This window comes from Mesoplodon densirostris, chromosome X (assembly GCF_025265405.1).
Source record: "Mesoplodon densirostris isolate mMesDen1 chromosome X, mMesDen1 primary haplotype, whole genome shotgun sequence".
Taxonomy (NCBI): domain Eukaryota; kingdom Metazoa; phylum Chordata; class Mammalia; order Artiodactyla; family Ziphiidae; genus Mesoplodon; species Mesoplodon densirostris.
Window position 1 is genome coordinate 137,891,641 of NC_082681.1, and position 15,116 is coordinate 137,906,756.

The window sequence follows — 15,116 nt, forward strand, 5'->3', positions numbered from 1 at the left end:
CGCAGCTGGGGACCCGCAGCCTCTGGGGCCCAAGCCACCCAGGCAGGGGCTGTCCTGAATCCCTCTCTGGCCGGACGCAGATCTGACCCCAGTGGGAAGGCAGCACCTGTCCACAGACCCCACTGCACGGCCGCCCTGGGGAGGTTCCAGGCAGGAAGACTCCAGAGAATTCACTCCGTGGGGTGGGCACAAGGTTGGAATCCATGTGTAAAACTTCAAAGCCTTCTTAATAATTTGTTGGATTGTAAAAATGATGCAAAAAAAGAAGTCAAATTACATATAATGTAGCATACTACTGTATTGTATAATAATATATGCATGTGTCATGTGCATATGAAACTTATAGTGTATAGTATTATTATATTGTACTATGTTAATTATATAACATATATACTATGTAATAATATAGTATCATAATACAAAGCATCTAATATTATATTGTTGTATGATATGTACATATATATTAAAGTTATGTTACATAAGATGTATACATATGTATTATATGTATTAATATATAACTACGTATTGTACAATTTTATATGATGCACATTGTATGCCTATTATAGAATACTATAAACTATAATATATAATTATATAATTTTAATACACATTATATATATATTCACGTATCTCATAAACTCTTTATTTCCAAGTGGCATATGTGTATGTATCTTAAAGGAAATACCTATCACCTATCTATCTATCTATCTATCTGGCATCTATCTATCAATCTAACCTAATCTAATCTAGCTATCATTTTTCTACTTACCTATTTATCATCTGTCTGTCTATCTAATCTATATATCCATCTAGTTTAATCTAATCTATCTATCTATCTACTGTCTATTTCCCTTTCATCCCATGTCTGGAAGGAAACTCAAGCTCAATACATGAGTAACTTTTCAAAGCATCAAATGTCCACCCTCTCAGTGCATTTGCACAGAAAGAATTTAATTGGTTTGGGCAACACGATGAGGTTTGGTTTTAAAGTGGGTCAGAAACAAATCCCCAGTGGATAACCCACTTCCTCCCTGAAACCCAGTTCTGGCTCGGCCACGCTCCCTGTGGCCAGAACACGGCAGTTCAGCAGAGAAGTTCAGACACCACAGAAGCCAGAGCTGTCTGACCCTTCACATCCCTGACTGTGGGGGGGGACTTTCTTCAGCTCCCACTGACGGCGTTTGCTCTGTTTGAACATCAGAACTGCCACCAGCCTGGGACTTCCCTGGTGGTCCAGTGGTAAGGACTCCGCCTTCCAATGCAGGGGACGTGGGTTCGATCCCTGGTCAGGGAACTAAGATCCCACATGCCGCGGGGCAACTAAGCCCGCACGCCACAACTACTGAGCTCGCGCGCCTCAACTAGAGAGCCCGCGTGCCGCAAACTACAGAGCGCCCTGGAGCCTGCAGGCCACAACTAGAGAAGAGAAAACACGCACGCCACAACTAGAGCGAAGCCCGTGTGCTGCAACAAAGGATCCCACGTGCCTCAACGAAGAGCCCGCATGCCGCAACTAAGACCCGACACAGCCGAAAAAAATAAGGAAAATAAATAAAGTAAATACATATTTTTTTTAAATTAAAAAAAACCAAAGAGCTGCCACCAGCCCTGTGGGAGCGTGCATGTGACGTCACCAGGAAAGCCCATCAGAAGGTGGATGAAGGCGCTTCTTGCTGCTACGGAACCATCCTGTCCCGTGCCCGTGCCCAGCCCCGCGCGTGCAGCACCAACTACCATGCCCGCCGAACCCACACGGGTTCTGCATCCCCTCCCTCCAGCGAAAGCCCACTGCTCAGTGCCTCTCTCTCCTTGAAGAGCCCGACCGAGGTCACCGGTGAGGATTAGGAGCTAATGACATTCTTCAGATTCCGGAGCCCGGCAGCAATGCAGCTTGAATGCCGTGCGTGGCTGTGATTTCCGGAAATTTGCTGGTACGTAACCCCTGGGGCATTAACGAGAGCCTTAAAACAACCCGAGTTATGTGCTGCCAGCACACGCATGTGCCCAGCTGTCCCCACGAGGAAATGCCTTTCCCGAGACTCCTGGGGGGACACGGCACACGGCCAGAGCAGCTGAGCGTGTGGCCTCTTCAACCTTGGGGGCAGACAGAGCACGGGGTCGGGGCAGCCTCGTTTGAATGGTTTGTCACGAGACGCCACCCTGCACTGTTTAAGACGGTCATTCGGACTTGTGCCCACACCCAGGCACCAGGCTGACAGGCCGTGTTCAGTTTCTGATGTCTCCCACTCTGTGGGTTCCTCAAGGTGGCCGATGACTGCAAAGGCGGGGGTTTAAAAGCACAGACATTCATCCTCCCCCAGTCCTGGAGACCAGATGTCTGAGGTCAAAGTGTCCCAGGGCCTTGCTCCCTCCAGAGGCTCCAGGGGAGGGCCCTTCCCACCTCTTCCAGCTTCTGTTTCTAAATAAGGCCTCATTCCCATATTTTGGGGGTCAGGACATGCACGTATCTTTTTGGGGCCACCGTCCAGCCCATAACCATGGTCTGTGCCCGGTGGGGGCAGGGTAGGGTCTGTGTGGGTGTTTGAAAGTGAGCAGGGCTCACGTGACCCCAGCGAGGGGCCCACACTACATCCCGAGCCCTCATTGCGAGGTTCCAGAATGGTTGTGAGTGCCTTTCCCATGTCAGCTCATCTAATGTGTGTCAGAATCTGCCAGGTGAGGGCTGTGATGAAGGCAACATTGCCAAGGAGGCAACTGAGGGTCAGAGTGGCTGAGTCAAAGCTCTGGTCCCCGAGTAGACCTCAGTGACACAGCGAATGATAAGCATTTTCCCTTAAAACATGAAGGCTTTCATAGCATTACGATTGAGAGCAGGCACGAAGCAGAAACCACCCAAGTGTCCATGGATGGATGGATAGATGGATGGATACACAGAATGGGGTCCATGCACACAGTGGACTATGACTCCGCCGTGAAAAGAAGTGAAGCTCTGACACAGGCTATAACGCGTTTGGACCTTGAACACAGGATGCTCAGTGAGAGAAGCTGACGCAGAAGGAGACACAGTGTGATTCCATTGATAGGAAACGTCCAGAACAGGCAAATCCACAGACGGAAAGTGGGTTCATGGTTACCAGGGGCTGGGGGAGGGACATGGGCAGTGACAGCTGATGGGGACGGGGACTCCCTGGGGGGATGAGAAGAAGATAGAAGTGGTGGTTGTACAACACTGTGAATGTGCTCAATGCCACCGACTTACCCACTTTCAAATGGTTAATTTTATGTTATTTCACCTGAATAAATTAAAAACTAAATTTTATAAAATGGAACAGTTGTGTGCCAGCATGTGACATTCTGGGTCACAGACAAAAGGAAGGGGTTCCGGTAGCTCTGGGAACCACCATAGCGACAGAGCGGTTCTGCCAGGTCACCATCCGGAGACCACCTGGTTCCCCCAGCAGCGGGGCTGGAGGTGCGGCCAGGGGCTGGACAGAGCCTCCTACAGCAGGGCCCTCTGCACAGCCCCGCTCCCTGCTCTACTGCCCATGAGTCAAGCCCAGGGGATCAGTGTGATGGGCGGGGCGGGGCCACCTGGATTCCCACCTGTGCCCAGGCGAGGAAGGGCTGGAAAAGCGGTGACCTGAGAGAAAAAAAGTGGGCGTAGCTGGGGTCACTGGGGTCATCCAAGGACAGGGCCCACCCACATCCAGGTCATGCCTGAGAGCAGACCAGGGGATGGCTCAGTTACAGAGATCACCTGGGGGATGGCGACGTCAAGGTCACCCAGAGGATGGCGAGGTCACAGAGATCTCAGAGGTCACCCAGAGGATGGTGAGGTCACAGAGGTCATAGAGGTCACCTGGGTGATGGTGAGGTCACAGAGGTCACCTAGGATGATGTCTATGTCCAGGGCACTGTGAGGTCATGTCTGTGACAGATCAGGGAGTCCAGGGCACTGTGAGGCCATGTCTGTGACAGATCAGGGATGGTGGGGTCTCAGAGGTCACCCAGGGGATGATTTTGGGGTCATGGAGGTCAGTCTGACATCTCAGTCCCCTATGCCCTGCTGGTCCAGCCCCGTGTCTGGGGATCTAATGATCGGCTTCACCGTCCAGTCCACACAAGGACGGTGCTGAGCCCCTTCTTGTATCTGGGACCCTGTGGAAATCGCACGTGTCTCAAGGGGACTTTGACGGGAAGTCAGAGTCTTCCTCCCCTAAATACTTTCCAGAAAGACGTGTCGCCACACTAAGGCCCCCGAGTCTCCCTCTACAACGTCCCTGCCTTGATGACCAAGGAAGAAACAAACTAAACACCCAGCGTTCGCAGCATAAATAGACGACGGAACACACATTCCCCACGCGCTCCTTGTGGGCAGGTTTCACTGGACCACGGTGACTCTCATCGCTCCCCACCAAAGCAGGCTGAGGGACGGGGCACCTGAGACAGCAAGGAACATTCCCGTGTGTGCTTCTCCAGAACAGTGAAAGCACAGGGCCCAGCAGCCTAGGACCTGGGCTGCTCCTTCCAAGCTCCAAATCTCTGCCTTTTCAGCCTGATTTCTCCACCCCGATGCACCTCTATGCCCGAGAACCCCAGTCCTGCCTCTGGTGTTGGGATGGGCCAGGGCTCAACCTTCCAGGCTGTCCATGCTGTGAATTCCCATGCTTGTCTCTAACAAGGTGTTTCCAATTCTCTGCGGCCCCCGCAGATTCATCTTCTCCTTTGAATCCTTCGGACACGCGTCAAGGTCTGGCGAGACCCACAGCTTCTGTTCATTTCCTGCGAGGACATCTGTCCTTCTCCATGACCGCGGTGGCAGGCGGCTGCCACTTTGCCCAGCCCAGCGGATGCATTTCCATGTGCTCCCATACATTAAGTCCTAATTTGTGACCTATCATTTTTTCCGCTGCGACAGAGCTGCTATTGGTACAGTAATAGGAGGATGCGGGGTCTCGCGGTGTAATGTGCATTTTTGCACTTTGCGGGGATATTCAATCGACTTCATTATTTCCAGCTCTCCCGCCGTGCCTTCTCCCATTTCATTACCTGCCCCAGAAGCATTTCCACATGCCATCCATCACCCTGACCCGTGCAGAGTGCTGCATATTCAGATTAAATTGGAGCTTTTTCCCCATGAATAAGGAATTTGATTCTATTCTATCATACACATCGTCTCCGGGGACGGGAAATTGAGTTGAAGGTGGCGGAAGGCAAGTCAGAAAATTTTATTATCCAAATACGAGATTCTTTTCCTTATCATCAAAACCTTGAAATGGTGCCGTGGGGAACTGGGGGTGGCGGTCAGGGAGAGAATTCAATTAGACGTGAAAGTGGAAAAGGAGCATTTTTCAACGGACCCTTTATGTTGCCAAACAAGTGGCCGTGAGAGGGCCCAGGACAAAGAGGTGTTTGTCAGGGTCTCCTTCCGATGGATCAGGATGCAGGCCTGAGGAGTTATAGGGGAGGGAGAAGCAACCTCCGTGCTCTCTTGTGAGACGGGGCACCAGCCATTCTTGGCTTCTTCTGCTTCTTCTGTTTCCTCTCCTCCGACTTGAGACACGCAAAATTGACACAGTGTACTTATTAGAGTTTCACAGAGCATCTCGGACAACGGGGCTGGATTAAAGCTCAGATTTCTGGACTTTCCCTCCAGGACGACCCCATTTTCACAAGGACCCAGAGTGTGAATGTCCCAGGGCTGCCGTAACACATCACCCAAAAAATGGGGGCCTTAAAACCATGGGAATTCATCCTCCCCCAGTCCTGGAGACCAGACGTCTGAGGTCAAGGTGTCCCAGGGCTGAGCTCCCTCCGGAGGCTCCAGGAGAGGACCCTTCCCGCCTCTTCCAGCTTCTGGGGGCTCCAGGCGTCCCTGGGCTTGTGGCCACGTCCCTGCTGTCTCTGCCTTCATCTTCCCGGGGCTTCTCCTGTGTGTCTGGGTCTCTCCTCTTCTGTCTCTTAGAAGGATCCTGTTATTGGATGCAGGGCCACCCTCCTCCAGGAGGACCTCATCTCAGACCCTTCACTTCATCACACCTGCAAAGACCCTGTTTCCTAATGAGGTCTCATCCACAGGTTCTGGGGTCAAGATGAGGGCATAACTTTTGGGGGCCCCTGTTGAATCCCTTACACCGGGGTGATGAGGGAATAGTCGTCTCCATCAGAACAGTGTTTCCCTTTTCAGAGGCCACACGAAGCTTGGGATGACTTGGCTGGGTTTTCGTTCTCCGAACTTCTCCAGCCACTTGTCAACTTGCTTCAAATGCCCCCATCAGTTACACACGGGTGGCTAATCAGACCTACGTCACCAGGCGCTTTTAAGGCAAAACAAGAAGCAGCACTCGCCTTAGTGCTGAGTCTGCTCGGAAGCCTCAAATATTCAGGGGACGGCAGAGGAAACACTCCACCACATCTAGTCTTCCGGCTCCTGACCTAGGGTCCGTTTCTTGGCTGTTTCTCGTTTTTTCTCTACCTGTGTGCTTTCTTTTCTTTTTTTATTTTTTAAATTAAGGTGAAATTCACATGATAAAAAAATAAGCATTTAAACTGGACAACTCGGTGACATTAAGCGCATTCACAATATTGTGCAACCACCATTTCTGTCTTGTTCCGGAACATTCTACCATGCCAAAAGGAGACCCCGTCCCCATGAGCTGTCACTCCCCATCCCCCTCCACCAGCCTCTGGCAACCACTGATCTGCCTTCTGTCTCCATGGATTTGCCCGTTCTGGACATCTCACATAAAAGGAATCACACAGTATGTGCCCAGACATTGCACTCACTCAACAGACTTTATTCTGTTGTTGTTTTGTTTGTTTGCTTGTTGTTGGCCATGGCGCATGGTTTGCTGGATCTTAGTTCCCCAACCAGGGATTGAACCCGAACCCCCTGTAGTGGAAGCACGGAGTCCTAACCACTGGACCGCCAGGGAAGTCCCCAACAGGCTTTAAATGGATGCTTAAAATAACCTCAAAGAGCTAAAGGAGACCAAGAGAATTTCAATAAAGAGACAGAAATTATAAAGAGGAAGCAAGAAGAAGCAGTCTTTTCTCTGCTTCTGAGTTCCTTGCTGCTTTTTCAACAGGTGAGGTTTCCAGGCAATAGTCATGGCTACCGTTCACGATGTCTCATGTTCCCAAGACCCCTCCCCAGCCCACCCTTTCACCTGTTACGGGCTGAACCGTGTTGTCGAAATTCCTGTGTTGAAGTCTTGACCCCCAGGACCTCAGAATGGGGCTGCATTTGGAGATACGGTCTTTAAAGACGTGATTAAGGTAAAATGAAGTCTCTAGGGTGGGTCCTGATCCCATAGGACTTCTGTCCTTATAAGAAGAGGAGATCAGGACCCAGACACACACAGAGGAAGACGACCACATGAGGACACAGGGAGGAGAGGCCGTCTACACACCCAGGAGAGAGGCCTCGGGAGGGACCAGCCCTGCCCACACCTGTATCTCAGATTCCAGCCTCCAGGACTGGGAAATACATGTCTGTTGTTTAAGCCCCCAGCTGTGCTACTTCCTTATGGCAGCTCCAGGAAATTAACACCAGTGGTAATAGGGACTTTGCATATGCCATGAAATCAACGGTGTTGAGATGGGAGGTGATTCTGGATTATCTGGGTGGCCCCAATGTCACCACAAGGGTCCTTTTTGGAGGAGGCAGTGGGAAATTTGAAGGCAGAAGAGGTGAAGGCTGTGCGACTACAGCAACAGAGATTGGAGTGATGAGCTTTGAGGATGGAGCAAGGGGCCACGGGCCCAGGAAGGCAGCTGTCTCCAGAAGCTGGAAAAGCCACCGCACAGATTCTCCCCTGGAGACCCCAGAAGGAACCAGCCCTTGACTGCAGGCCAGTGAGACTGATTTTGGACTTCTGACCTCCACAACCGTGAGAGAGGACATTTGGGTTGTTTTTAGCCACTGAGTTTGTGGCTTTTTGTTACAGCCGACCTAGGCAACTAATGCACCCGCTAAAATCCCTTACAGCCTTGGAATCATTGTCTAGATTCCCATGCCTGTAACTCATCTTCCTCCTCACTGTCAGAGTTAAAGGCCTCAGACATACTGGATCATTTCAATCCCTGCCTTTTGCATTTCAACAGTCTGCCTTTTGTGTATCAGGCAGTTAGTGGTGTGTAATAACCATCCCCAAACTCTGTGGTTACAATAACAATCATTTCTTCTCCCTTGCGCATCTGTATCCACGGCTCAGAGTTGGCTGACGTGGGCTGGCCCTTCTCTCTAAACTCAGTGACAAGGATTCTGGGTTGTTTTTCAGAGTCCCCCAACCCCAATTTGCCCACTCTAGTTCTTTCAGAGGTCTTCACAAAGGGAATCAAACCCGCATTAGGTCTTTTCTCCAAGGTTGTGTTATGTGGACACACTTCTGATTGGATGAAAGAAAATGGATTCAATTTCTAACCCTGCAGTTTGGGGGCTTGGCCCTATTCTCTGTAAAATTCTGGTGGCAAACTGGCCCATTCTTTACTTTTCTTTCATGTAGAAACTGATGGAATGCAGTTGGTCACAACCAGCCTGCAGTCTTGTTTTTAGATGGTTTCCCAGAGCTGCTGGTGTACAAGGCACATGTTTTGCCTCCCAGGTTAATGCAAGTCATGGTTTTACCAACTATCCCACCATAACTTAACATGATCACTATTTTTCCAGCCTCCTAATTTAAGGTATTTGTACAAGAGAACGTCCGAAGTCTCTGCCTGGCACAGAAGCCCCTCACGACAGACCCTCAAACAATGGTTCTAGCTTCAATTCTTATTTATTTATTTTTTTTATTTTTTATTATTTTTTATTTATTTATTTTTTTTTTGCGGTATGCGGGCCTCTCACTGTTGTGGCCTCCCCCGTTGCGGAGCACAGGCTCCGGACGCGCAGGCTCCGGACGCGCAGGCTCAGCGGCCATGGCTCACGGGCCCAGCCGCTCCGCGGCATATGGGATCCTCCCAGACCGGGGCACGAACCCGTATCCCCTGCATCGGCAGGCGGACTCTCAACCACTTGCGCCACCAGGGAGGCCCTAGCTTCAATTCTTGTGTGTTCTTTCCACACAGCCCGCTTTCCACTATTAATCATCCTTAACAACTCTGCTTAAATAGCGCTCCCCCCGACCCCCCGCAAGCCTGTCCTGTCTCCCCACTTTCACTTTTCTATCATCCTTCTGCATCATACTGTATAATTGAACATTGAATTATCTAATTAAATAATTCCCCTCTCCCACCCCATTCCACTACCGGATCTCTGAGATCATGAGTTGTTTTATTTATCTATGTCCTCAGGCGTGTTGCACACACTCAGACGACCCAATACTAACCCATTTAATTACGCTGCGTCCCAGCATAACAAATAAATTGTTAGTAAATTAAAAGACAAGGGACTGATAGAGGCGGGCGAGCTGATGTCATGAAGTTACAGCGGATCACAACCATTACAGCTGACAGCTGGACAAATACAACAAAAAATGGGGCAGAGTCAAAGGTAATTTAGAGGATGGGATCCTGAGCCAGCATTTAGAGCTGGGATGTTGAATCAAGACCATCAGTGGATGTCTGGAAAGTTTCGTTATAAATAGTACAAAACCATGCACATAAACAACTTCTGTAAAACCCTTTCTTGTGGATAAAAAGGCAGATTATATGCACACTCCCCATTTTTTTTTTTTTTAGTTTTTATTGGAGTATAGTTGATTTACAATGTTGTGTTAGTTTCAGGTGTACAGCAAAGTGAATCAGTTATATATACATACTCTTTTTTTTCATATTCTTTTCCCATATAGGCCATGACAGAGAATTGAGTAGTGTTCCCTGTGCTGTACAGTAGGTTCTTATTAGTTATCTATTTTATGTATAGTAGTGTGTATATGTCAATCCCAGTCTCCCAATTTATCCCTCCCCCCTCCAATCTTTAAAATTATTATTATTTTTAGCATTTGAGACTTTTCAGTTCTCTTTAGTTTGGTTAGAAGTGCTATGAATTCGTTTCATTTTTCCTCTTTTGTTCAACATTCTTATTCTTTGAAAGCTTATCAAAATGGGTGCTAACAAAAAAAAATTTTTGTTTTTAATTATCAGGTCCATATCGCATTTTACCTAAAATGCTACTACTTATAGAGCAAAAGTTCAATGGATTTCCCCCTCCTTTTTGTCCTGGCTGCAGGAAAACCTTAGCACATAATGAATGCTGAAAAAATGTTCAAAGGCCATTTGATCCCTGGTTCTGTGTCTGGAAACCTTTCCCCCAAACCACTTTGCTTTCAATGGAGGGAAACTCGGGGGCACTGGGTCCGGGGTTTGTCTGAGTCCCACAGGTTAGAGGGTGCAGGGGTGAGCGAGGTTCACGGGAAGGAAATGGTTCCTCGACAATCAGGGAATGTGCAGTATTCCCGTAAGGGGATGTGTCTGCCGGGGCTGCCCCACAGTGATGGGCTGCACCAGCCACTTCCTCCAGTTTCGCATGGTCTGAAAGGAAGTCTTATCCAGCAAGAAACCAAGGCTGAAAAGGAAATCAGTCGGGAATAAAGCAAAGCAAATAAAGACAAGGAAGGGAAAAGACAGAGATGGAAAAGACACGCCAGTCAGAAAAGAGCCTCCACACTGTACTTGATGGAACTCCCCATTAAGTACTTTGAGAGGAAGTCACTTGAAATCAAACACATGCACCCTCGTGGCTGTTCAGGAGTCCGTTTTCACAAGAAAGACAAACACCAAAAAAAAAAAAAAGAAAGAAAGAAAGAGAGGGAGAGAGGGAGGGAGGGAGGAAGAGGGAAGGAGAGAAAGGAAGAAAGGAAGGAGGGAAGAAAGAAGAAACTCAGGTGGGACAGCCGTGGCAGATATAAACTTGATCACTCTGACCTCGAGCTGCACAGAACACGTATATTTGGAGCTCAGGGTCAGCCCAGGACCAGTGAGACTGACCACATAGCACACTCTGTCCAGGGCGTCTTCATGCCTCACGCCTGAGTGTGCAATCAACCACCCGACCTGGGCTCTGGTGACAGGCGGGTGTGACTCAGAGCCACAGGATGTTTGGAGCGCCTGCCCATGGGGCTGAAGCTGGTGCGTCCCACCGGCTTTGAGTTGACGGCCACAGAAGGGACCTGGGCTCCCATGGACGAAGGAAGGACTGCCTTCCCTCCCACTCCCCTGGATAAGCTCCGCCCTACCACATGGGGAGCATGCGCAGTGCATGCCCTCCCGCAGGGGGCCCTCTGGGATCTTCCTCTCCACGTGCACGCTGTCCACTGCCCCCCACCACACACATACACCGCCCTGAGACCTCCGCCACCCCTGGAAGGTGGATGCAGCCAGCTGTGCTTCCATTCCTGCCATCAGCAGAGTCCTGCCTCTGTTCAGGGGTGGGCGGTGCACATCCCAGGCCCCTCCGGCCTCTGCCCCGCCGTCCTCAGGCCACACAGCACCTCTCTGTCCTTTGCGGCAGGATCCACCGCACAGACTGAAGGAGGTTCTGTTTCCTTCCCGGAGTTTGTTGCTGTCCCGTTGGCAGACGCACAGACCTTTCCTTAGGCCCCGCCGAGCCCCAGGGTATAAAGCCGTCTTGTGCAGGGACTCAGAAAGACCATTTCCCCCCCAAAACCACGTGGATGAATGGCAGCTCGTTTACAGACCCCGAGTGAAAAGCACATTTGTTCTTGGACAAGATGTCTGTATGTGATAAGCTCAGAGCCGTGTATTAATATTTACCTCTCTCCAGAAGTGACAGCCTGCGCACACAAGCATTAGCTTCCCAATGAATAGAAATAACCACACAGAATCCCTGCGTTATGGCCCTGCCCTGACCCAGGATAGTCGAATTTTTATCTTCAAGCCATATCAGTAAACAAAGTTTATTGCATCCATCAAGCCCTCAGCCACTGCAGGCACCCTGGACTGTACACCCTGGGGGGACTCAGGATGGAGAAAAGCAGGATACTGGTCCCAGATAGCTACGGTGCCTATCAAAAAAGTGATTTCCTATCTTTAGCATCTTCCCATCCATAGAAATGTGCTAAATTCATTAACTTGAGATGTCTGTTTTTCTTTCATTAACAGTAACCTTCCAACTATCTTATTTTTTGTTGCAAAAAAAGGCCTCTGTACCCTGGCTCCTCCCTGACCTCTTGGAAGAAGCCCGTCAGAGCCATCTGAGAGGCCACCTCCCTGGCTTAAGTCCTCAGCAAGTCCACGGAATAAAACATAATTCTCAATTCTTAGGCTGTGCATTTTTCTTCAGTCAACAAACACAAACGAAGTTTGAAATCGTTGTAGGCACAAAATAAAACCATAGTTTAAGAGTTATTTAGTGAGTCTAGTTATATTTATACTCCTGAGAAATAGGAGAGCCCAGCTCATGACCTCGAAATTCCCTCCTAAAAAAGAGCAAACCCAAGTGAAAACTCATAAAATAATGTTAAGAGGAAAAAAAAAAAAACTTAGAAAAGAAAAAAAAAATCAAGGCATTAAAAAAAAAGAGGTGCATGTGTGCTGTGTGGATTATTTATAGACACTATTAAAAGGATAAACTGAAATAAGCTAGTCATGGGGCCAAAGTCACTTAAGTAATTACTTCCACTTCCATCAAAATAAATTTATTATTTTTGCAATTACAAAAGCAGTTCATTCTCAGCCTGAAAGGCCAGCTTTAAAGCAGCTGCACGCCTCCAACCCGTCACTATCATTTAACAAACTTAACGTAACCGTGACCATTGCGGTCCGAAGGGGCCCGTTTTATCTAAAAACTACATTTCCCCGCAACCGCCGGCACGCCCACCTCCCGCTCGCTCCCGCAGCGCGCGTGCTCGCTGCCGCGGTCGGCGGGCACGCACTGCGCATGCTCCTCCGTTGTACCGCGCCCTCTCCGCGCACAATGCCCGGTCTCCGACTAGCTCCCGGCGAGCACGCACTGCTCATGCTCGACCGACGGGCCTCCCGAGCGCCGCCACTACAGGCATGCACTGTAGTGCCCAACAGACCAGCCAACTAACCCCGCCCCTCCCGGCGAGATCGCACCGCCCATGCTTGCACTTCCGCGGACATAAGGGCACGTGGCTGGTGCGGGCCCCACCCCAAGAAAGCCTAAAAGCTGAAAGACATGGGGTGGGGCGCCCGCCATCCCCCGCCCCCACTCCAGCTCCTGAGCGCCCTCCAGCCCACCGAAGCGCCCCAGCACAGCCGCAGCTGGAGTCGTAGGCGCCGACGGGCGGCGCCGTGATGATGCCGCGCGTCACGGTGACGCACAACATAGGCGACCTTCTTTGGGAGCGTAGCTGGCGCGCCCGTTTTGAAGCTGCCCTGAGTTGGGCGGGCCCCGCCGCGGTCCGGCCTTCCGCCTCCGCCGGGCTCCCGAGTCCGCGCAGCCCCTGGGCGGGGCGCCGCCGTACCCCTTGACCCCTGACCGATGACCCCGGACCTCGACGCCCGCCGGGCAGTTGATGCCACACCAGACCTCGGGCCCGCCACGCCCGCCGGGCCGCTGCCTCCTCACCGGGCCCCGGGCGCGCCACGCCCGCCGGGCCGGGCGACTTCACCCGGGACCCCCGTGGGGCTCGTCCCCTCTGGCGGCCGTCGCCTACTACGCGGAGATCCATTCAGGCCGGACTTCGGTCCCGGCTCCAGGCACCTGTGCAGGAGGAAGGAGTCCCCCTGGAAGGAGGGGCCGAGCCCCGGAGATGCCGCCCGGCAAAGTCCTGCAGCCCGTCCTGAAGATGAAGGTGGACGAGCTCTTCATGTGCTGGCTCAGCGAGTCCAGCACGCAGGCAGTGCTCCAAGACTGCTTGCAGAGGATCAAGATGCCCGGGGGGCCCGAGGGGGGCGGGGGAGACTCAGGGCAGCCCGGGCCCCCGTTCGCAGCCCCGGCCCTCGCCTGCAGGCCGCGCGGGTTGGATAGCCCAGGGGCGCCCAGCCCGTCCTCCGCGTCCACCGCTCTCCCCCTGGGAGCCGCCTCTAGTGCCCGGAGTGGACCACCTGTTCGAGGGCCTCGTCGATCCGCAGGGACGAGAGTAGTAAGTTACTCTTCCTTCTAACGCCTGCGGAGGTAACTCGGGTCGCCTACCGACGTGTAGCTGAGGGTGGTCGAAGATGCTGGAGGAATGTCAGGCGTGAAAGCGCTTGCACGTCTAGTCTCTTCCCCCTGCCAAGAAAGTCTCGCACACAGAAAAATGTTGTCTTTGACAGATTCCCAAGTTGGTCGTCATTCTGGAGTTTGTTTCCGGTTGGTTTTAGTTATCCATGGCCCAGCTTCTTCTATTCTGCCTAGCTTCTGAACCTAGAGGTTTTATGCCCCATTTATCTACAATAAGGACAGCTGGACAGCAGTATATTTAATTTTTTTAAAAAGGTGCTTTTTGATATTTAATACTGTGTCGGTTAAAAGTAATAAAGCGTCTCCAGGTGTTACGGAAAAACGTATGGTTGCTGCATATCGTACCCCTAGCATACGCCTAAGCCTGAAGGAGTGTGACTGTTCCACTGGGACTTGCTGATGACATTTAAGTTTTTTCGGTTGAGCCCGCATCCATCCCATCAGCAGCGCTGAGCATATCAGGAGGAGGACTTCACTTAGTCTGCTGGTTTCCCAGAGGTGTCAGGGACGGGGTGGGGGGGGTGGGGGGTGGGGCTTGTTCTTAACCCTTGATTTTTGAAGAGTCCAGTTTGTGGGGGGTTAGTTCACGTACAGTGAATGGTGCCTATAGGTGTGTGGGCCGGTCGTCACACATGTGAACACACCAAGGGGCAGAGCGCTTCCCGCCCCCAGGGCCCCGCGTGCGCCTCACCCCAGGCAGCCACTCCGGCTCCCAGGATCTGTCTGAGGTGCTTGCCGCCATGCGGCGGGCCCTGCTTCCCTCTCCCTGCCGAGTAGGGTCCCGTTGCGTGGATGGACCACAGCCTGATTGTCACTTTAGCACTGGAGGCCACTCGAGCTGTTTCTGCGTGTGCTTCTCATGAATGAAGCTGCTGAGAACCTCGTGTGGACGGGTGTTTGCATCTCTCTTGGATGAATGACCTCGGAGTGGAATTGCTGGGCTGTGCGCTGTGTGTGTGTTTAACTTAAAAAACAAAACAACCTGAAAAGCCTCCAAAGCCCGTACACTGTTCTGAGGCAGGTGTCACGTCCCGTTTCCCCAGCCGTGCGTGCGGGTCCTCGT

At 51.2% G+C, this 15,116-nt stretch overlaps 1 protein-coding gene across 4 annotated transcripts in view; it reads left to right on the forward strand.

Moving 5' to 3' along the window:
* The first annotated feature begins 13,239 nt into the window (after positions 1-13,239).
* The window catches only part of PPP2R3B (protein phosphatase 2 regulatory subunit B''beta), a 53,961-nt gene continuing 52,084 nt past the window's right edge, over positions 13,240-15,116 (forward strand). For 3 of the 4 annotated variants that reach the window (XM_060087394.1, XM_060087397.1, XM_060087396.1), the window contains exon 1: positions 13,240-13,973. In XM_060087394.1, the coding sequence (XP_059943377.1) occupies positions 13,404-13,973 (570 nt within the window). In that variant the 5' untranslated portion in view covers positions 13,240-13,403. The remainder of the gene's footprint in view (positions 13,974-15,116) is intronic. The other variant, XM_060087395.1, reaches the window with a different exon arrangement.